This window comes from Lycorma delicatula, chromosome 6 (assembly GCF_047948215.1).
Source record: "Lycorma delicatula isolate Av1 chromosome 6, ASM4794821v1, whole genome shotgun sequence".
Classification (NCBI taxonomy): domain Eukaryota; kingdom Metazoa; phylum Arthropoda; class Insecta; order Hemiptera; family Fulgoridae; genus Lycorma; species Lycorma delicatula.
The window spans coordinates 87950717-87975635 of NC_134460.1; the positions used below are offsets into that span (position 1 = coordinate 87950717).

The 24919-nt window shown below is 27.0% G+C and overlaps 1 protein-coding gene across 1 annotated transcript in view; it reads right to left on the reverse strand.

Annotated features, from left to right (window-relative positions):
* Positions 1 to 420: 420 nt before the first annotated feature.
* Positions 421 to 24919, reverse strand: part of toc (toucan) — a 566336-nt gene continuing 541837 nt past the window's right edge. The window contains exons 6-14 of the mRNA XM_075368047.1: positions 21550 to 21770; positions 17951 to 18032; positions 16082 to 16216; positions 14674 to 14729; positions 13176 to 13442; positions 9786 to 10003; positions 8660 to 8805; positions 6307 to 6421; positions 421 to 2673 (exon numbers count right to left, since the gene is read on the reverse strand). Coding sequence (XP_075224162.1) covers positions 1665 to 2673; positions 6307 to 6421; positions 8660 to 8805; positions 9786 to 10003; positions 13176 to 13442; positions 14674 to 14729; positions 16082 to 16216; positions 17951 to 18032; positions 21550 to 21770 — 2249 coding nt within the window. The 3' untranslated portion in view covers positions 421 to 1664. The remainder of the gene's footprint in view (positions 2674 to 6306; positions 6422 to 8659; positions 8806 to 9785; positions 10004 to 13175; positions 13443 to 14673; positions 14730 to 16081; positions 16217 to 17950; positions 18033 to 21549; positions 21771 to 24919) is intronic.

The window sequence follows — 24919 nt, forward strand, 5'->3', positions numbered from 1 at the left end:
ATTAGAATGACAAAGTTAGCAAAATGAATATAATTAAGCCATAACAATCCAATACTAGGAGGTAATGATGGCAAAATATATTTTCATGTTATTTGTACAGAAAACAATTTTTTATTTATAAAATTTTCCATACAACAGGATCATTTGACCAACTTAAAAATAAAAAGTGAAATCAACAAAATCCAGTCATGCAGTGAAGAATATGTTTTGGTTATAGAAAAAAAACTAAACAAATTGAGAAACTTGTTCTCTTTTTTGAAGATTGTGGAAAAAATCAATATATTTCTGCACAGTAATGACAAAATTAATGTTTAGTTGGTGGCTTTTACTTACCATCGTTTTTGGCCTTAAAATAAATCTTAATTATGGAAAATAATATATTAATAATATAATATATTAAAAAAAAAAAAACAGAACAAAATCATTGCGAAATGTTTAATTTAATATTCAGAGTCATCATAACGCAAAACTATTTCAATCATTATATTTTGTTAACGTAGCAGACAATATGTTGACACCATTCAATTAATATATAATAATTCTTTAAAATCTTTTTTTCTAAACTATTTTACTAACCACAGCCTTCATAACACTTCATCAAATTCAATCGTACCAATCTCACAAATAATAACTGTACATAAATTCTATACAAATCATTAATTTATAAAACTGTTAACCTTTCCAGACCAAACATATTGCAATCAAAATAGATTAAATACATATTTTTTTAATAGACTATACATATTTTTACATATTTTTTAAACAGAAAAAAAATTATGTAAATTAACAACAGCACATTGCTCTACCTTTATTATAGTTATTTTTTTAAATTTTAATTATATATAAAACTCATTACACATATACACATACATGCATGTATGTAAAGCATGCATTAAACAGATCGCATCAATAATAGATACATACTTAACAATATAATAAAAAATAAGTAACACATTTTATCGTAGAAATATTATTAAAAATTATTCATCAAATTCATATTAAATAGAAAGGTTTAGATTTTTACCAAACACATGCACATTTTTGTTAATAATAGTCATTATTTTTACGTAATAGGATTACGTAGTCTATTGTTACTAAACATCTCTAGTGTTTTGTGCAATATTATTCGTTTTTTTAATACTTTATAGAATTATTAATTAGAAAATAATCATATAATTTGATCCCTTATTTACTAAGTATTATCTTTTTATGAAAAATATTATTACATACCTCCAGTTCAGTATATTACACTATTCTGCTGGTACCAAGTTTTTTTTCAATCTATTTAATCTTTTGTGCATATTTATTTTTTAATAAGATAGTTTGAATTGATAAAATAGTTTTATTGTTATCATCATAAATAATACTTATTTATTATTACAAATAGTTACATTAATTAATATCATTTCATTCTTTTGATTTATTAAAGAAAATCAGACTAGACATTATAATGTTTCTTATACATATAATGATGATCTTCCCAAGTATCTGTTAATTAAAATATTCATTCAAGAATTTATCACTGAGCTTCTCTGCAGCAATGAATTTATTGAAGCAGTATTTATTATTCACAAGCAACAGCAATTAAATTGTACTGGAATATAATTATCCAGTTATTTTGATTATAAATTCCATACCCAATTATTTTGGTACCTCATAAAATGTCACCCTTCTGATACAGAGGGTGCTAATTCTCCATCTTCAGACCAACTTAAATCCATTCCAGATGTAATACTACCAGAATCTAGCTGCTGGTTATTAATAGGTAAAATATCTCCGATATTTTTTAACGGTTTTAACTGTTGTTGCGGTTCAAGTTGACGATTATGATGATCTTGTTGCTGCTGTTTTAAATCGCTTTTGATTTTCTGCTCATCTGTACCATTAGCCATTTCAGAAGCACTACCAGAGTAGCTGTCATCATCGCCAGATGATGAAGCGTCTTCTACTTCAGAATCTCTTGATGCGACATCATCATCGGATGTTTCTTCAGAGATCATCGCTTCACCGGCAGCATCTTTCGGTAGAATGCCTCTCTCTCTTAATCCATCATCTCTATTAATGAGAAGCAGTTCATCGCATGCAGCAGATGACTCTTTTCTCCTACTCCTAACAGAACCTTCTGATTCCGATGATGATATTTCTCCACTGATTATTTCAGTCTGTATGCTATTTTTTCCAGCATCGATTTCAATATAACTAAGAACTTCATCACCAACGCTTTCTAGAACAATAAGATCATCATTATCATCGCTACGATCTACTGGTGAATAACCTTCTACATGTGATGTTTCCATATTAACACAGTCATCATCCCATTTTTGTAATACATCTGAACAGTCAGAATCTACAGAAAAAGATCGAGCACGAGCTGGTTTTTTGCCTCTAAGAGATGATGTCGATGATGACATGGACTGGGATGTGCGGCTGCGTTGACGTTTATGAGGATTTGGCAAAGTACGAGACTGGTGTGCAGGTGATGGTGTACAAGAGCTGGCTTGCCTAAAACTATGAGCACGTCTCACTAATCTATTGACCATATGTTCAGGACTTTCATCTATTTCCAAAACCCATGATACAGAGTCGTTCTTCTCAACAACTGCTTTCACTTTTGGGGACTGTGGTGGTGAACACTGTTGGTTGTGATTCTGACATGGTGAATTCATGCTGTTGCTGCAAAAAATATATAAAATAAAAAAATTAAATTTGTATGTTTTTCAGACAATAATAATCTAAAGATTTCTCTATATTCTGACTTATGTCCAAGGTTTTACATAAATGAAAATGACAGAAAACTTACTTTTTGTACGATACAAAAAGTGTAATACAGTAATAAAAAATAATTTAAATATTGCTTTAAGTAATTTAAATAAAAAGTAATTTAAATATTGCTTTACCAAATTATGGTTAAATTTCTGAGTGAATTTCAGTGTTCAATGGAAAAGTAAACGACATATACGAGTTCTGTTCAAAAAATAACTGAACTTTACTTTTTTAATCTTTTATTATTAATTTTACCAATTATGAGGCCTTGTCCTGTTTAAAGTACTCCCCCTCCCCTATTCACAACTTTTCCAATGGTGTTTCCACTTTGTGAAGCAGTCCTGGATAGCTTCATTTGATATGGCCTTTTAGGACTTTGATGAATTTGCTTTAATGTCATCAATACTCTCAAAATGGCATCCTTTCATCACAGATTTTAATTTTGAAAATAGGAAAAAATTACATACAGCCTGTAGGTGCATTGTCATGGTGAAGAAATCATGAGTTGTCTTGCCATAATTCTGGTCTCTTTTTGCAGATTTATAAATGCAACCACATAGTAAAATGCTCCATTGCCAAAAATGTTTGGTTATTTTCTGAAAAGACCTTTTATGTAAAACATGTCAGTAAACAAGCTATCATTGGAAGTAGTAAGAAATATTGAATTAAATTTAAATAAGTTTTCATCGCATTCAATTAATTTTTGCTTATTTAATCTTATCTACATTCAAATCTAAGGAGATTCAAGGGATTCTTGTTATATGTCAGTTTAACATAACAGGATCAATTCTTTCTTGCAATTTCATCAAGCATCCATAAAACTGTAAACATAAAAACACACGATGCATTCTGCTTGGAAGGATTTTGAACTCATTCTTAGAACACTTGGGTGCAACAATAGTTTTTGAAAAATTATTCAGTTAGTTTCACATGATTAATTTTGTAAATGTAATTTCCTCAAGATGCTGATGAAAGAAAGTCTACAAGAACAACTATAGGTGGCAGAAAGGCTTCATAATGGTTCATTTAATATATTCAGTTGAAAAATTGAGAATTATGTTAATGGTATATGTACACAATATTTTGTGAAATTATTACTAATGGAAAGTAGGTAATTATTATTCCATATAACACAGGAAATGTTATAAGTGGAATACCATTTTAACCAATGTACTAACACAATCAATAGTGGTGCCATTGTTGATTGTAAATTTCTGCACAGTTCCGAGATTAAAATAAGGTTATATATTTGAAAGATGATTTTTGTTATGTAGAACTAAACTTGAATATCAGAAAAGTTATAAAAAATTAATTAGTTTACTGCTAATTTGTTGAATTTAAATATGTCAAATACTAAGGTAATAGTTGTGTCTTTTTATATTAAAAGCATCAGCTTATTTGTCAAAAACAGCAACAAATTTGTGACTATCTATAAATAAAAATATGAAATGGCAAAATTATATAAATTATTTAAATCAACAGCTGAGTACTTTTCAAAATACAGTATTTGTTGTAAAAATGAATAGACAAAAACAGACACAGTTCATTACAACTATTTTATAAGCACTTGTATGCAAGAGAGTTGTTTGAAGAAGTATTTACTGGTAGGAAAAGATATCTGAAATTCTAAACTAATGTTTCATATTATATATTTGTGAAATATTTTTGTTACATATTTGTGATAAATTCTGGTTTCAAGGATTATGTAGATTAATCTTAAAAACTTACTTTTTTGTATTCAGTCATTTGACTGGTTTGATGCAGCTTTCTAAGATTCCCTATCTAGTGCCAGTCATTTCATTTCAATATATCCCCTACATCCCTAACAATTTGATTTACATATTCCAAACATTGCTTTCCTACACAATTTTTCCCATCTACCTGTCCCTCCAATATCAAAGCAATTATTCCAGGATGCCTTAATACATGGCCTTAATACATATAAAGCTGTCTCTTCTTTTTACTATATTTTTCCAAATGCTTCTTTCTTCATCAATTCACCACAACACCTCTTCATTTGTCACTTTATCCACCCACCTCTTTTTTAACATTCTCCTATAATACCACATTTCAAAAGCTTCTAATCTTTTCTTCTCAAGTACTCTGATCGTCCAAGTTTTAATCTATATAAAGCTACGCTTCAAACACATACTTTCAAAAATGTTTTCATGACAATTAATTTTTAATGTAAGCAAATTATATTTCTGATCGAAAGCTTATGCTATTTAACATTTTATATCACTCCTGCTTTGTTCATGTTTAGTAATTCTACTTCCCAAATAACAAAATTTTTCAAGTTGTCTATCAACATTATTTCTACTAGACTTCATTACTTTCATTTTGTTCTTGTTTATTTTCATGCGTAGGACTTCATCTATCCCATTTATTGTTTCTTCTAAATCTTTTTTTTTACTTTCAGTTAGAATTATTTAATAATCAGAAAATCGTAGCATCTTTATCTTTTCACCTTGCACTGTTACTCCAGATCTAAATTGTTCTTTAACATCATTAACTAATAGTTTTATGTAAAGATTAAAAATTAACAAATATATTTATAAGATAAATGTATCAATCAATGCATTTTACCTGCTTCATTTTATATTTTCAATTCTTGCAAACTTTTCATTATGATCAAATACTCAACTGCTATTAAAAAATTACTTGATACCATATAGGTTAAAGTTATATCAGCAGGTTTAACGAAATTATTTATTGACCAAGTCTTTTCACAATCTTTAAATAGTTTATACATATACAAACCACTTATCTGTTTAATTAACATTTTATCCTATACTACCCCATTACATTTAGAGTGAAGAGTGATTTTTTTTTTTTTTTTTTTTTTTTTTGTAACAGTTAATGATAACAATTTAAGCAAAAGCAGTTCAGAAAAGGGAAAAGGTGAATTATCAATTTGAGGGTCTCAATATATTGCATTAGAGAGGTTTAATATATATTTTATATATGATAAATGCATATTTTAGAAAGTAACTGTAAGAAGTATATCATTTGAATCCATGGAACATACAGTTTTTGATTGACTTTGAACATACATTTTTGAATATACTTTGTTCAAATAAAAATTTTATTTAAAATTTAACTATAACAAAGGAATTTGTTTGTGAAAAAAATTTTTTTTATTTGAAGAAATTATTTAGATTGTCGACTTTCTAATCTATTGATTAATTATGGAAAAAACAGATTTTAGTAGAGATGTTAACTTGTATTTCTAAAGAATTTACCTCACTACTTAAGATTACAAAAATTGTTAATTAAAAAATTATTTTTTATTTAATAAAATTTTTACTTTGCTTCAGAAGCTCATTGGAACTATACTGAAAAAAAACTACATAATTACATTTAAAAATTTGTTTAGAAAAGTAATTACCATGCAATCTGAAAGGTCATTGCATTTTTAGTGACTTTTATTCAGGTTGTATTAGATTATCAAAAGTTTAAAAAAGCTGTGATTTCCTTTATTTTTTTAAAAATAGCTTTACACAATTATTTAAAAAATAAATTACTGGAAAAGAAGAAACGTACCGATTAGTAAAAAAATCCAGTAATTCAGGGGTACTGCGCTTTTGACTTACAGCAGCATTAGCTGCTACGGAGTGGCTATGAGGAGATATTGTTATCATCGGATTCGTTTTAGATGCTGTAAATAAAAAAAAACAAAATTATTATTATCTAACATAAAAAAATTAAATCAACAATATTACCCTTTTTTTAATGCCAACAACTACACTGGTTTGAATTACACAACACTTTGCTTATCTTTTAATCTCAAGTTTACTTTACAGCAAACCTTTTATCACTTCTTTCAAAATCCTATGCTATTACTTAAATAAAAAATTTAAGTTGATACTACTTACTAATGTTTTTCTTAAGAGAATAAGTTTTCTTCATTCAGCAGTCTAGTAATTCAATGTTTTATATCATAAGTACTGGATTTATTTGAATATTTAAATACTGTTTAATTTGCTATGAGAAGTTTTAATTCACTGTGAGTAGTTTTAATTCTCAAACTCGTTTTAACATATTTCATTGAAGCTGTAAAGATTACATTTGTCATATCTCAAAAAGGTAAAACTTATGTTTTGTATTTGAGCTCTAAAATGTAACCACTATATTAATGTAGTGTGCAACAAAATGTTTTAGTGGCATTTTTAGTCTTCTTCATTGTAGTTTTTTGCTCTGATATATGTTGATTTTTTCCAAGTAGTTTGCAAACTGCATTATACCTAGCTTTTTTTAATTTGTAAGCATTTTCTCTGCATGTTTTTTAATATATATTTTAGTTAATATATATGTTTTATTCTGACTGTCTTTGTTCTTTTTATATTCATACAAAATTTGTATAAAAGGTTCTTAATGAGTATGCTAAAAATCATATTCTGTATGTGTGCTTGCTAATGTATGTAAGCACACTAGGAAACAGGTGACATGGGTGGTGTGTTGACTAGTGGTTCGGATACAATTACTGAGAACTTATCTGAGGGGGATAGTTTGAGGTGTTCTGATTTTCTCAAAATCAAGTATGATTTTGAGAAAAATTTGAAAGGGTTCCTTTGGAAATAATAGAAAAGCAGCAAAACATTATGATGCTAGTTATAAGATGTATAACTTTTTCAGGTTGGACTACTGTTGCTAATAGTAGAATTAGTTGTAGTATTTCTCAAATTTTCACTACCAACTGTGGTAAACAAAAATGTCTAAATATTTTGTTACTATACTGATAGTAAATTAAATATTTAAACCAAATATAATTTGTTTTTTTAATAAGTGACTTAAGTTTTATTGAAATCGATGACTTGTAACTCTTTCTTCCAAATTTAATTTGAAACAATTTAGAAAAAATTACTTTATTTTCATGTTTACATGTATAAAAAAAAAAAATATTCCTTCAGAATGTAAGCATAGTAGATTAAAAACTTAACCATTTTAATATTAAATAAGTATATTATTCCAGCTAAAACTGCAGTCTGAGCGTACTGAACAATATATTTTATAGAAGTATTTAAGTGGTGTTGAGATTTGTGTTTGCCTCCACATGCTGAAAGTATACAGAGCAAATGTCTGACTTAACCAATTTTACAATTGATTTCTTCACACAGTCTCCTGACCATTATTCTGTTATGTTCTAATTAAAAGTACACCTTGGCATGGTGATTCTAAGGTGTACAAACTACAAATGCATTCAACATATGAACATGGGATAAACGGCCTATATGCCCTAAATAAAGAAAGCAATGTCAGACTAGCAATAAAATGCAATCACACCAAAATCAAAAACTATTAGTATGCAATAATAAGCCATAATTATCATGTGACATTCAGTGTTTTGTTTAAATGAAACAAACTAATAAAAATTAAATAAATAGTGAAAAGAACTGTCATCTTTTATTTATCAAAGAATAATCATGAAGTCAAAGGTTCATATTGTAAGCTAATATAAGCAATAAAATAAATATTTATTTGTTGTAAAAATCACAAACAGGAATCCAGTTAAGCGTTACACATAGTTGATGAAAGAGTTAAAATTAATACACTTCATAATTTACACACTTTGTTTAATTTTTTAAATAATTATATTAGTTTATAAAAAAAAGGTTCTTTGATAATCCTCACTGATAACTTCATTTTTCTCAAATATTTCTGGAATGCAGATTTTTATTATTAAATAAAAATGTCACTATGCAGATCACATTCTTAATATGTATTAATCTATCAAAACGTAGTTACATATACTGATAAATTCCAGCTGTAATTATTAAAAAACATATTGCATCAATATGCAGATCACATTCTTAATATGTATTAATCTATTAAAACGTAGTTACACATATTTTAATAATTACAACTGGAATTTTCAACTAAAACTCTGATGACTTACAAAGGTCTGTAACAAGAGCATTAACCACTTCTGAATTTTGCTTTAATTTCCACTGTAATTCCTCATTATGTTGTGACAACCTTTTCTTTTGTTTACTCTCCTGATGAACTGATTCTAGAAGCAATCTATTCTCTTGAATCAGTTGCCTGGAAAAAATTAAATATTTCATTATTATTATTATTATTATTATTATTAATAAAAAAAAAGTTTTATGTTAAGAAAACTCATGTCGAAGTACACGCGCATACATTAATGTTAACTATAATTTATTATGAAATACACAAATAACTTCAGTTGATAAAAAATTTCAAAGCAGCAATGAATCCAAATAACATTCTTGATAAATCTTTGAAATATTATTTATAGTATCCATGAATAAACATGACTACACAAGATTTATACAATAATAATTATAACAATAGATTGATAATAATTCTTACTTGAGACACATACAACATTTAGACGTGTAGCTCTGAACTGACAGATAATAGGGAAGAAAAAAGATGTTTTGAGATATGGTGATATCAAAACTGTGCTATACATAAATTGGTAATGAGGAAGTTTTAGAAAGAGTAGAAACAATAATGGAAGCTTATTTTGAATAAAGAAGATCTATAAAGAAACAGAGATAACATATTTACAAGCAAGCTGTGAAAGATATGAGCTGTAAAACTAAAACTGAAGGAAAAGTCATTAAGTTATATATAAAGTATAAACCTTTATAAAGTTTTAAGAACTGTTGCCAACCAATCTTCATACTGTAATCAGAAATTTTTATATCATATTAAGTTTTATAATAATATTTCACAATTAAATTCTGTTCTGTAATTTACTTTGACATAACTTTCATTTTATACACTTTTACAATATAAAAAATATATAAAAAAAAAAATCAATGAATACAAATATATTATCAATTCCCTTTTTTCAGGAACAAATTTGATAACTCAAGAATACTTGTATAATATCAAGATCAAATAATACTATATCCACTAAGTATTTCTCTACAAAGGCATTCAACAACCAAATAACTAACTTATCTGCAGCAAATGATTTTAAAAATGAATATAAATTTTTTTAAATGATTTTTAAAAATACATATGATTTTATAAAATGGATAACCTACTTTTCAACTGTGGCCTTTCTTTCTAACTGAACTTCTAAATCTTCCACACGTGCCTGAGCAGTGGTTAGTTTTTGCAATGTTGGAGGAAGAAGTTCAGCATCGACTTGTAAAGTTTCATTTTGTCGTCTTAATTCCTGCAACTCAGCACTACGTAATTCCAGTACTGTGCGTAGTGATTCTACTTCATCTTGTAGCTCTCTACACCTAGCTACTGTTACCTAAAATTGAAATTAAAATTAAGTTAGAAATTTAATGTAAATTTAACCACAATTTTTATAATTGCTATTGCTATTTATTTTGGCAATAACAATGTTATGTTTTATTTTTAATACATTAATGAAAAACAGTGTTTTTTTGGGGGGTACACAACAAAGGTTTGGGTACAAAACAAAGGTTTGTTATTAGCACCCGAGAACAATGATTCTACAATATGTAAATTAATTTTATATTAACATGCTAAGTTTAATGGTGTATTAACTAAATAATAGAAATAAAATTAACAAATTGCACAATAACACAGGAAAAATAGGAAAAAGTAAAGCACAATACAAAATACTAATAAAACATATTGCAATAAATATTAAATAATCAGACTTAGGTGATCCAGCTTTAAGAAACAAGGTATTCAATAACATCCTCATATTGTTTCCTAGAATATCTTGGATGTTAGATCCTAATTTAATTTCCGCATAACAGACACAGTCCACAAGGATGTGGTGTATCGTCAGTTGGCAGTCACAGTGAACACAAAACAGTGCAAAACAAAATATAATATCAATTAAAATTGGTGAAAAGACTCATTTTTATGAACAATATTCAGAATAGTTACATATTAAAATTTAGTATTGGTGTAAGACAATGTCTGTCAATGAGATTAAAATTTATTTTCGCAATATACATGTTTCGATTATTGTACAATTTTATGCAGCCTTAACTTTAGAAGAATAATGAAATGTATTTTTTGTATCAAATTTTAGCATCTTTATTCATAAAAAATTTTTTTGTAAAAAAAAAATTGAAAAAATTTTTAAGTGCAATCTTTTTTAATTAATTTAAAATTACTTATACTTTCATTTGGGCCACAACTACAATACCCAGTACCATTAAAGTTGTTTTTCAGTTTCTGATGTTCAGCTTTTTATTATTGTTTATTTCTGAAGAGTACTGAAAATAAAGATTTATAGAGTACCAAAATCATATGCATTGTTTTCAAATGCCATGCATACTTCATTGTGTGACATTTCACAATGGGGAAGAAACCCATTGATATTGCCAGGAGATGGGATTGGAGCTCTATTTGAGAAGAAAATTTTTTTTATTATAAATCACACAGTACAGAATATTGAGATAAGACATATCTTATCTTAATTTTACTACAAAAGTACTTTCGTGGATCCTGCATCATCAGTCATGATTGGAATATTTAATTAAACTGTGTATTAAAAATACTAAAATAATGAAAATTGCACATTAATTTATTATATGAGTGCAGCTACCTGTTGAAGTTTTTATAAGACTGTCTCCCTCAAACACTGTATGATGTTTATTGTTTATTAGGTGGCTGCAGTATTAGATAAACCTAATTTATAGTTTTTGTAATTTTTATAATATTACATTACATTTAATTTTTGTAAATTCCACCAAGATTGTTTATTTTATTCTTATTATTTTTTTTAACATTCTATTATGTGGTTTGTATGGTTGGTTTAAATATTTATTCTAAGTTTTAGTAATGTTTTCAATGATATTATTAGTATATAAATATTTTATTTGTATTTTTTTTTACTTTTTTGTCTTATGAATTGACTATAAGGTAATGCTTGTTTCATTATTTAACTTTTCTTTGTTATTATGAGTACATGTCTATTTGATTGCTCTATTAATCATATTTGTACTGTTATTAATTTTATGGGACCAAAGATGATTTGATTTATTATAAATTGCTGTATTAGATGTAGGTTTTCTACGTACTGATGTTTCATATCAGGACCAACAAATTGGAACATCTCAATATTTTGTACTAGGTGGTTTATATTAATAGAATTTAAAATACAATTTAACAGTACAGAGGAACAATATAAATCTTAATACATAGTAAAAAAAACTCTTTTGTTATTATATTGTATTGTATTGTTATTGTATTCCCCTCTGTACTAATATCTCAGACAAAAGTATAAAAACCGTTTAACCACCATGAGTGCAAAATTTGATAATGCTTTCTTATCTTATGATAATTATTTTTTTCTAATAGCACTCTCGAGATTTTCCCTCATTATCAGTTAAACCTTTTCCTCCACATCACGCATTAAATTCAAACCATTAAAATTATAATATAAAAATATATAGTCATAATTATTAAAAAATACAAAATTAAAAAATTACAAATTTTTTTATTATGTAGCTAGCCACACACACAGTGCTGTACTGTAGATGAAATGCCAGATAACTTTTAATTGTTCAAAGCTAAGGGACAAATCTTTATGATAAAGTCTTTAGTAGTATTTCTCAGTAATTAAATTTAATCACTGATAATTTTGAGTAATCACTTGTTTATTTTGTTGCAATGTTAATAATAAACATTATTGAATTCTTTTTTGTAAATTTTGTTAACTAAGTAAATATTTGTATTAACCCAAAATTGGGTTGTGTATGTGTATGTTTGGAGTGTCGCTTTATATGGAAGTGAAACTTGGACATCGGAGTATCTGAGAAGAAAAGATTAGAAGCTTTTGAAATGTGGTGCTATAGGAGAATGTTAAAAATCAGATGGGTGGATAAAGTGACAAATGAAGAGGTATTGCGGCAAATAGATGAAGAAAGAAGCATTTGGAAAAATATAGTTAAAGAAGAGACAGACTTATAGGCCACATACTAAGGCATCCTGGAATAGTCGCTTTAATATTGGAAGGACAGGTAGAAGGAAAAAATTGTGTAGGCAGGCCACGTTTGGAATATGTAAAACAAATTGATAGGGATGTAGGATGTAGAGGGTATACTGAAATGAAACGACTAGCACTAGATAGGGAATCTTGGAGAGCTGCATCAAACCAGTGACTGAAGACAAAAAAAAACCCAAAATTAGCTGTTCTTAAATATAAATTCAGATGATGAACCAAAAAGCAATTATAACAAAATTCATATAAGGCAGTAAAAATCTTTTTAAAGAGTTACTTTTTGCAATACAAAAATTACTATATATCTATCTACTTTTATGTTCTATTATAAAGAATATTTACACATAATGCCAATATTAAAGGAAAAGCATGAAGCTTCATTTTTTTGGGGGGAAAAGTAATGAGATAGGTCAACATCATCCCAAAAATTCAGAACTTTGGCCTTTTTAGATGTAGAATTAATGGTTAAAATAAACTTTTCAATCTGTCTTGTTACCTGTAATTTTGTATCCTTATCAGAATTAATTGTTTCCATGAGATGTCTTGACTGCTCTTTAAGTTCATCACAATTAGATTCTGCAGTTGATAGTCGTTTAAGTAATTCTGCTTCACGTTGACTAGCAGCACTTTGCACCCTTTGTAGTTCTTCAGCATTACTACGTCTCAGATCTACCAGAGTACTTTCAGCGACTTCCAATGCTAATCGTTGATTTTCTCTCATATGATCTAATTCCTGATTATACTGAGCTGTCAGTTCTTTTGCCTGTACAATTAAAATTTCATTACATTAGAAGTTAATATGTAATTCATAATTCTTAAATATTCATAGAAAACACTAATTAAATAATATATGTAAATATTTAAAGTATATTACTTAAAACTAATTTGAACTATCTTTTGTTCAAATTTATAAGCTAAAATGAAAAATTCCTTGATAGGTTATAAACTACATAACCAAACAGGCATTATTAATTTTTTTTTTTTTTTAAATTGCATTCTGTGACTTAACTAGTCAATTAATGATGATTTTTATGGTTAATTAAATTATTTATTTTTTGATTTTCTCATTAATCATTATTTGATGTGTTTTATTTTATTTTTTAATTAAATTTACTTATTTGACTTTCATTTGTGCTTACTTTAGATTTAAATTAAATACATTTAAATTGTACTTATTTTCAGTTAAAGAACAAAACAAAAAAATAATTTGCTGAATTAGTTCAACAAGAAGACTCATTGCAGATTTAATATTTCATAAGCCCTTAACCACTTTTACTTCTTGTTTATATGGAGGGGGCACTACCCCCTTAAATTTTAATTTTTTTCACTGTTACACAACTAAAGATTCCTACACATTTCTTGCCCCAATTTTCATTTCATTTATGTATGTCTTCTCTTTACTAAACATTAATTTACTACTAACTGCTACTTTTACTCAATAATCTAGTACAAATTCTGTCAATTTTTTATAATCTTGTTGAAAATTAATAATCAATGAAAAAAATAAGCATAAATGTACTGAGATTGTATATAAATAATATTAGATCAAAATATACAGTCAAAAGTTTTTTGAAAAAGGTTTTTTATAAAGTTAAAGTAATTGGCTCTTCTGAGAAAGGTTTTATAATTATAAAATAAATTGGCTGATTTTATGAGTATTGTATTACATATACTTTATTGTTTATTAATTATTATAAATGTGTTTTTACTTCCTTGGGAAATGACAACCCAGATAAATACTCTAACTTATAATTGCTTTCTAAGAAAAAAAAATCAAAAACAGTATATAAAGAATTAGCATCTTTAAAATCATCATGCAGGCAGATCCAAATAATCTAAAATTGAAACAGCAGCAGCTGAGTGCAATATATGGTTGTGGTAGTAACAATTACATAAAACTACTATTATTGAACATTTTTTATGCATATTAAAACTGCATTTGGAAGTACAATACACTAAACAAAATAATAATACATCAACATAAAAAAACTGACCTGTTCTTGAAGTCTGTTTTCCATCACAGACAAACTCTCTTCATGGCTTCTCATTACTGAAACAATAAAAATAATCATTTATATTAATTGCAGAATAAAAATTCAAACTATGATTAAAATATATTCTGATGAAAAATTACGCCATAAAAAGAATTTAAAAAAATGTTTAGGATAAAAAAAAATTAGTTTCATATTAAGTTAAATTAGTAATAAAACAATTGCCATTTGTTTAATGTAAGACACTTTTGCAGAGGTCGCACAACTTAATGAGGATCTAGCTGAACAGTGTATGAATATAATTATGGAAATTCATTCATATGCCACAAGATTATAGGTTTGGATGAAGGTTTTACTACTTAAGAAAGCATCATCTTATTCTTCAGATGGCTGCTCGTTAGTATCTAGAACAAAAGCTAGTTTTGTTTTGGTTTATATATTTTAGTTAAGCACATTTGTTGATGTACTACTTTCATCATAAGTAAGTACACATATCCTGATTTCCAAATGTGTAAGCAAGGTACCATGGCCTGGAGTGCATCTGAAACACAGGTTTGGGTGAGGAGTATTTTTTGAAGTCACTGTGCGAGTTATCCTTATCACCTTCCTTTTAACTCTTAACAAGCAAGAGCCTATGAGATGAGATCAAATAAAACTAACAAATAAAATTGACATTACATAATTTACATTTGCAAATCCAATGTTTGTGAACATTTTACCTGTTACCTTTACATTTGAAGTATTACTTTTAGATTTTTAAAGAATTTAAATAATTACAACATGTACTTAAAAATATATATTCACATAAATACTGGGATTAGGAACTGGCTAAAATAAGAAAACCAAAGTGCCAGCATAACCTCATTCTACTTAAGAATTCTTAACTGCCATTTAGGCATTTAATAATTTAAAAGTTTTATTTAAATAATTTTAAAAGGAGATGTTTCCTTTTCAAAATTTAATTTAAAAATAAAATGTTATGTAATACACAGGAATTACATCGTGGTGGGAAGTGGTTCGATGTTTTTAAACTTTAAAATTTTGATTGAGATTCTCTAAAATGACCACTAAGGTTTTTTTTTTTACTTAATTGTTTAACCACTGAAACTGTCATTTTAAGTACTAAGTTTTAAAATAAATTTCTTTGTTAACAGTTTTTGAGCATTCTCTTGTTTTCCAATTTTTAGGCGGTCTTCGCATAACTCTTTCTTTGGGTATATTTAAAAAATATACACAGGAAAAACTAACTGCCACTCACATCTAATAACCAAGATTTTGGTTAAGAAAAGTTAATGCAGTACTCGTTTAATTGTAATTAAACAATTTAATGACAGTAGATTGAATCATATATGACAATATTAATGGTGATTTGATATAATTAAGTGACTAATCTTTTTTTTTTTATACATACATTGTGCCACTTGTGCTTGATGTTCAGTCTCATACATTTCAAGCTGATGCCTATGATGTGCTTCCTGCTCTTGTTGCAATTTTTTTTGGTCGGCTAACTGCTCTTGAAGTCGACCACATGTTACTTCAGCCTCTTCTACAAAAAAAAAAGAAAAAGTAATTAAGACTATTATAACCTAGTAGTGATTAGTCTTTTATTAACATTAAAATTATTAAAATACTGATAAATCATGATATAAAAATCAAGTTTCCTAAAAATTCCTAGAAATATATTTTCACAGACAAGTATATTTAAAATATTACACCAAAAAATTATTTTCTGAAAAAAATATTTCCATTTTGTGAAATTATTTATAAGTAAAAAATGTTATACAGGAAAGAATTTTTTTTTTTTGAGTTCTGAAAACATTATATAATGTTTTAATATAATTTTTTTTCCACTAAATTTAGAAACAATAAAAAACAATTACAATGGCATAAAATAAATTTTACAAAGGCATAAAATAAATTTTGTGCTATTATGACGCTCAGTGAACTTCAGAAAAATGAAACCTTTTTCATCAGATTAATATGAAATATTTGTAGTTCAAAAAATAAAATATAACAAATAACACACAAGTAATGAAGATTAAGTTCTATGTTTTATTTTGGCTAATCTTTAACTAAAGAATTAATTTTTTTGTATAAAAATCATTTTTTCTTTTTTTACATATTTACAATGAAATATACAAGACTAAAAATAATTTGCCACTTTTGGAAGAAGCTGTATTGATTGAAAGTAGACAAATTCATAGCTGATTAGGCTTAAGATCTAAAAATGGACTTAAACAAATGCTATGATTTTGCACAATCAGTTTTCACATACACAATCTTTTATCCATAAATTACTTTGTCTGTCTTCATGTGATCTAGTTAATTTGAAAATTCATTATTACTTCAATATAACTATGGTAAAGTTTACGCACTTCATCAGAAATTAAGAACTGGAAGCAACAATATTTGTACCAATTACTATAGAAAGCTCTCTCATAAAAATGAAAATGGGTGACTGTTATTCTTTGTACAAGTGTATTATCCTTATGTGGATTTGTTATTTAACAAACACACTTTTCAATTTGACTGGATGATTTTGATGATAAAGGGACCACCACACAGCTGTTGACTATATCACTTCTCCAGTATTACAATCTGTATTATCAAGTATTATTTTACTCATATGTACATAATAACCCTTCTATATAACAAACATTTGATTAACCAAATCTTAAAATTATGAATTATCCTGAATGAACTTCTTTAATGCAATAGGTTCCCTCACTATTAAAGAAAAAAATGTTTATTAAACTATGAAGTTATCTACTACTTAGTGAAAATTAAATATTGACAAAAAAATTAGTAAAATTTAAGTGTAAAAGCATAAGTATGAAAATATAGCTGTTATTCTACACAAAAAATTAAAAACTATCTTTTCATTGAAAATATATTCGTACTGAAAAAAATTAGTATTCTTTCAACTATTACTACTTTTTTGTTCCATATATATATATATATATATATATATTTTAAATTGAAAAGAAATATTCTATTTTCTTTTCAATCTCAGTTTTTATAACTACAGAAAGAACTGTATAAAAATACATTTTGAATGCAACTTGAATGTGTAAAATTTTAAACACTCTTTCCTTGGTAAGACTGAATTAATGACAGTTTTACAAAAAAAAAAAAATATATATATAGAAAGAAATTTACATAAAAGCAGACTTGTTTTTATTGCCAAATATTCATATACCTCTGCAAAACAATAATGAATTTTAATTAACATTATTAAAATATACCAATCAAGAGAAAAAATTCGTATACAAAAACATACCTAGCTCTAACTTAGTTTTTAACCAGTCGTTTCGCATCTTTTCTACATCTCTTTTTAAACGTGGTGTGGAAAACGCATCCAACTACAACAAAAAAATCATATAACATTAACAAATTAAATTATGACATATTAGAACTAAAGGACAACAAACAACATGACAACAGAGATTAATCATAGAAATTTCTGTGATTAATTAATTTCACACCTTAAAAATTTACATAAGATTTTTTAAATAACCTGTCTTGGTCAGGTGTCTTTTATATTTTATGTGTTTTACATATGTCACAGTGTTAGATTGAGACAATACAATATAGAACAATGAATACTTTACTTATATTCATTTCAGTGATGAAAATATATGTTACACATTAGCAGATATATTAGAGTACTATATGTTTTTAATGTACTATTGCTTCAGATTTATGAATTTTATTTAAAAATATTCACACTTGATTCAATTTAAGTGTCTTAACAGTAACTGTTAACTAGGGTAACAAACTGAAACTAGATGATTGACACCTAAGGATGATCAATTTACACTGGAATGGTTAATGATCACTGATGTTATAACTGTTTAGATCTAGCTGAGCAATCATCCATCAGCTTCTTGAATGCAGTATACATACAAAGAAATCATATAAATAAAAGAAAAAAAAATGATAGAATAATGTTTCCTATGAAATGCCAGTAATTTAATTTTTATTTTATAGCTAAAAATTAACACCTGTATGGAGTATACAAATGAAAACTTTCTGTCAGATACTACCTGAACCACAATTATCATGTACAGAAAACAATCTTTGACAACATGTAAATTATAAAAAACATTCTATTACTGCAAGTCGTAGTTTCTAAACATTAAAGTATAGTTTATTAAACATACTCATCGTTTATTAGACATCTTTGTTTTAAACACTTTCTGGATTGTAATTAACATTGCAGATTTATAAAATGTATTACAAAATTACAATAATTTAAATAAACCTGTAGATTGTTTTAGCTAGACATTTACGTGAAGGAAAAACATTTTGTTCAACAAATCAAGAAATGTATAAAAACTTGGGTTAATATTAAAATAAAACTAAAAAACGGAGGAAAATTGGCAATCATTGTTCAAAATTTTACCTTTCTTCACCCAATTCAAGATCGAATTTCAGAAAATCTATAAATTTATTTTTAGATATTCACATGAAGATTACCATACACCAAAAATCAAGTTTATATCAACATTCGTCTACAGCTCACTAAACTAGTGAAACTAATTCAATGAACGTTCTTTTTCAGTGATCTGAAGATCTTTCTCTTGACTGGTATGTGGTACATAGAGCATCATCATGCTTTGATGTTTTTATTATTACTTAAAGATTTAAGTAATAATATTCACGGCTGCATATTAATAAATAAAATTAATATTTTTTTATAGGTATGAAAAGAAGTGGAGGGGTGTAATGAAAGATTAAAAAACCATAAATAGAGGATTATTACAATCAAAATAGTTTTAATTCAGTTTACAATTAATTTTATATAGTATACGTACAAATGTTATTTGTTATTTATTATTCAGTTAACACACTATAGAAAAACATAAAATTACTTATGGAGAGAGAGAAATTCTCTGATCTTTTATTGGTTATACTACCACAACTTTTAGCTCACAAATCTTTAAAGTGAGCAATTTCATTTTAATTTATCTTATATTGGTCATATTTTATTATTAATGTAATAAAATTTTATGTTGTAAGAAATCATTGTTGATTTCTTGTACAGGAACAGGATTTATGAAATTCTGTAAGACATTATAATATTTGGCCACCAGAATAATGGGTATAATTTGAAATTAAATTTATTTACTTATAAGTACAGTTTATTTTTTAAATAATTTTCGTGTATTTTATATTTTCCTTAATATTTTCTAATTAATTTCTAAATATTAATCTTTTTTCCATTTTTAAAAGTGCATAAAATACCAATTTACAAATTATGTGTTAAGCTTCAATAAGTGAAAATTTATGTTGCAGCTGAAGTTTTTTATATGTATATAACAAATAAAATCAAACTCTCTACTCCTGACATCAAATCTTTTATTAATCCTATTTTGTTTTATACTGAAGAAAACACATTAACGGCAAAAGTATAAATAAACAACATTAGGTAGTATTAAAACATTAAAAATTATCCTAGCATCTACCAGAACAAAATAATAAATTCAGCGCTTTTAAAAGCAGTTTTTAAATGTAAACGCACAGTCATATTTTCTCAATACTGGCACAGATCCAGTATTACTTAAGACAATGAATAAATGAATATTTAGTGAGCAGTAACTTTTTTTTTTTTTGCCAACCTAAATATTTCTTGGGATAATGACTACTCTAACTGAATTTAATGATGCTAAGTAAATAACACAATGAATAAAATTTTACAAACATTTTTAATTTATTCATTTACAATTTTTATTTCGTAAATTTTTTAAAGATAATTATATGGTAATGCAAATACAGCTAAGCATTCACTCTCTTTTATGTTAAGATAACAAGATATATGAAAAATTTCAACCCTGACTAGGATTTAAATCCTAAACCTTTTGGATGAGAGGCAGGAATGCTAAAACTTTGCCACTGATGTTGGTAATATTCATATTATCTCTGAAAAAACTGAATAAATCCTAGTTAAATTTCTACCCTTATTGCAATAATTTATGAAATTAACTAACATTTTATTACCTAATTCATATGCTTCAATAAGGGAATTTGGCTGAATGTGATTTATAATTTCAAAATAATATTGAAATCACCTTATCAATCAATTAGTTTATTTCCTCTATTTACCTCTACGTTTTCAGCTATTTAGCCATCTTCAAGAGGATAATTCTTCATATAAATTAATATTAAAATATAAAGTATAAATAAAATTTGTAAGTAAAATCAATCAACAAGTCATAATAACTGATCATCAATAAAGTAAAAATAACATAAAAATGATGTTACTTTTACTTTATGATGATAAATGCAATTTATATAATTTTGTTAGAAAAGGGCTTTTTTACATTCTTTTAAATTAACACAAAAAGAACCTTAATAAAGTTATAAAATATTGCTGAAATAATACTCCTACAGAAAAACATGGCTCATAAAACAAGAGGAAAATCATTAAACTAAATGTTTCTGAGTTAATTTTTTTAAATTTTATTAAATACTGCAGTTTACAAAATTAAAAGTAAACTATATCAGTGTTAGAGAAGGAAAGTGTGAAACTTCATCATTAATTTGGTTGTATGTGTATATTTTACAAAAGAAGATAAACCAAGTGTATCTAAAGTGCATTAACCGAGATGGTTAAGAAGACAACTACTATTTAGTCAGTTCTAAAAGTCATAGCAGGATTCTTCTGAACAATAAGCAAAAGTGATTTTTTTGTTCCTTTTTTCATTGGACTGAACAAAGTGTTCCATATCAGCATGTTGGCCCACTGAAATGTAGGCTATACTCGATTTACATGTGTTAGTGTGATCTTTCCTCTGTTAACCACAGACACTGACTAACGTGTAATCATAGCAATACAAAATGATGGAGAGTTAATAAATAATCTTACAAACTACTTACATTATGGACAAGGTACTGTACAAGTACACCAAGTGCTTCAAATCCTGCACTGGCATGTTGAAGAGTTGACAGTTCATTCAATGAAACAGTATTCGTTGAAGATGTAGCAGTTGTAGTCGTAGTAGAGGTAGATGTTGTAGTACTGGAAACAACTGTTGCTGGTGGTAGGCCTGGGGGGGGCTCAGGTGTTTTGCCCCCTCCGCCGGACAATCTATTCTGGTCTAAAAAAAAGAATACATCAGTTAACAAGAAAAATCAATATAGTATTTATATAAAAAAAAAAAATATTTAACAATAAAAAAGCAGCAGTATGATAAAAATAAAGACAAAACTTACTAACAATTTTTTTTTTGGGGGAGACGAAAAATATTATCATCGCCTGGAAAACAAACATACGAAATACAAACAAGACAGTTTTAGGGACACCATTAAAAAGTATGTAAAGCACTAAAACTTCTTTATTATTCCCCAGGATTTGACGAAAATTCCTGGGCAATATGATTTACGGCGCAGGGCCGCATAACGTATGCAATCCACAAGCTTGTGGTGCAGTCAAGGGGCACTTGCATTGTACGCCATTTTCTGCTGACATCAGGTATCCATGAGTAGCTCTCGTATATCCTATTTGTAATCGGCAGACAAGACCCACTTCCTCTCTGCGAATTTCCCTGTTGGAGGAATCCCATGGCAACACAGTATCTTTGATATGGCGAAGTTTGTTGTCGACTGCAGTCAATTTGCTACCTCGTGTGAAGTCCATATTTGACATGGTTAATAAAGTCAGATGTAAAAACAACTGTAAGGGTTTTAAAAATATCATATTGAACATTTTTTGGGAATACAGAGTATATATATATATATATGGAAGTTATCAAATACAAAAAATATTTGTTTTATCTATTTTTTAACTAACTACATGGTAATCCATTACCGATGACAATGGATTTTGTCAAAAAATTTCAAGCCCAACCTAAGCTAACATTTTGTGATGAAAGGCAATGACACTACACTCTCCCTTAGAGATTGACCTATTGATCTAATAATTCAGTTGGCAAATGTCATAGTTATAGTTATGTTATAGTTAACTATATTATTAAAATATATGTAATTAGAAAATAATAATTTAAATATAATAATTTAGAAGAAATAATTTTTTATTAAATTGTAAATCTGATCTTAGAGAAGACCCATTTCTTATGTAATCCTCTTTACATTACATTACATTATTACTCATCCAAGTTTAGAAATATCAGTGGACGTGCACAAGGTGGAGATTGATTGGTGAACTGGCAGTTGGCTATTGCTATAATCTTCGTCATGTTCTAACAGTTAATCCCTTTCACTTTACTATTTCATTAGCAGTACCACAACAATAGTTCAACGACTCCAGGCAGAATTACTGTGCATCTATGTTTTTAAACTTTGACGAGTAATCCTAAAGTTCACATTTAAGCTTTTGCAGATAACTTAAAAGGAATATAATTTAACAAAAGATCTTTTTATTCTTTACATTCCTATATTTTAAGACGCAAGTTTCACAGTTTCTTGTGTAATTTTTATGTGCAATTTTTTGTCAGGTTTTCTAAATTATAAATTAAAAAACATACTAACACAACTAAAATGGCTTTAAATTAGAGCCAAATTAAAATCAACTTAGTTAACACCTTCAATTTGGTTAAGAGTTTGGAGGTATGGTACTGGTATCTATCAGGTTCAACAATATATATAGAACTAATTATAAATATAGTAAAGTAGAACAGTAAGATAATTATTTCATAATTAAAACTATGAGTATTAAATACAATGGGAAATAAATAACAATTGTAAAAAGAGACAAAAGATTATTTCAAGAGCGTAAAGAAAAATGTGAAAAAAGAAATATCTTTTAATAACAGAACTGACTGCAAAACAAAAGAAAATATTATAATGATTCATGTAATGGAAACTAACGGATTTTCCACTAAGGCAAAAAACTCTGTATAACTATATTATGTACGATGCAAAATTCTTTTCCAGGCATGTAATAAGTAGTTTGCTGTTTCATATGATATCGTGCAACCTCTTTCATAAGATATTTGTTCTTTTTCTTAAATTATTTGTTATTTTTTTGTTAATTTCGTTTACTATACGAACAACTTTTCATTCTCAACCTTTTATTTGGAAGGTCTTTGGTTCAAGATCCAGCAAATTTGTGTTTTTAAAGAGCTAAAATCCTTCCATAACATATTTAATTTAATACTGCTCTCGTAGGTTGCACAACTATACTAGTTTTTTTTTTTTTTAATTTATTTTTTGCTAAGAAAAAGAAAAATTAGAGAAGTATCAAACTGTAAAGTATGAAAAAAAAAACATTAAAATTTTAAAGCCAATCCCCTACCAGTCAGGTAAAAAATAAATCATTTCATTATCATTTATTGGCAGTTATTTTACGAGGGCCATCCAGAATAAAACAGATAGGGCTAATTGCTGTTGGGCTTCAGTAATAAATTTTCAACTATTTTAAAAAAGTGTACAAATAATACGTTTTTCGTCATACAATAAATACTTCTGATATCTTTAGTAATTTTTTAATATAGACCTGCCCAATCATCAACACAAATTCATTGAAAGCCAGAATTTTTTAACTATTTACGATCTATCTCTCTGTAAATGCCTCAATATTTATATTAATCAATGATTTGTCAGCCTTAAAAGCAATTTAAAAATATATATTACACTAGAGTACACGAAAGTGTGGACCAAAAAATCCAATATTATGCTTTTGGATTTTTATAATTTTGGATTTTTTGGTCCACACTTTTGATCCAGTAAATTAAAATCAAATGGGGAGGTGCACAATTAAATGTTACAACAGTCCTGAATCCAATATTTTAACATTATATGGCTAATCGTTTTTGAGATATGCGAGATACATAGGTACAGACGTCACGCCAGAACTAGCAAAATGGATTCAGGGATGGTCAAAATATTTCCGTTGAAATCTGAAAACCGAAATTTTTCGCGATCACAATATACTTCCCTTTACTTAGTTCAAGTAAAAAATAAATTCAACGAAATATATATATAATTATGAAATATTAATACAGATATTAAACAATATAAAATGTATATTTAGATAATGTCAAACAATTAGTCAATTACAATTACGCGACAAAGAACAAAATTCTTAGGGAAAAAGTCAAACCTGGATTCGGACCCAGAACCTTCTAATATTCAACAAACACCATGGAGTTCGGCGGATAAAGACCTACGTATATAATTAGAACTACAAAGATATTTATTTCAATGTTATTATATATTCTTGATTAATAATTCATGTATACATGACAGCCTAAGTTATCTGAGGTCGTCTTTTGAATTCACTTCGTAA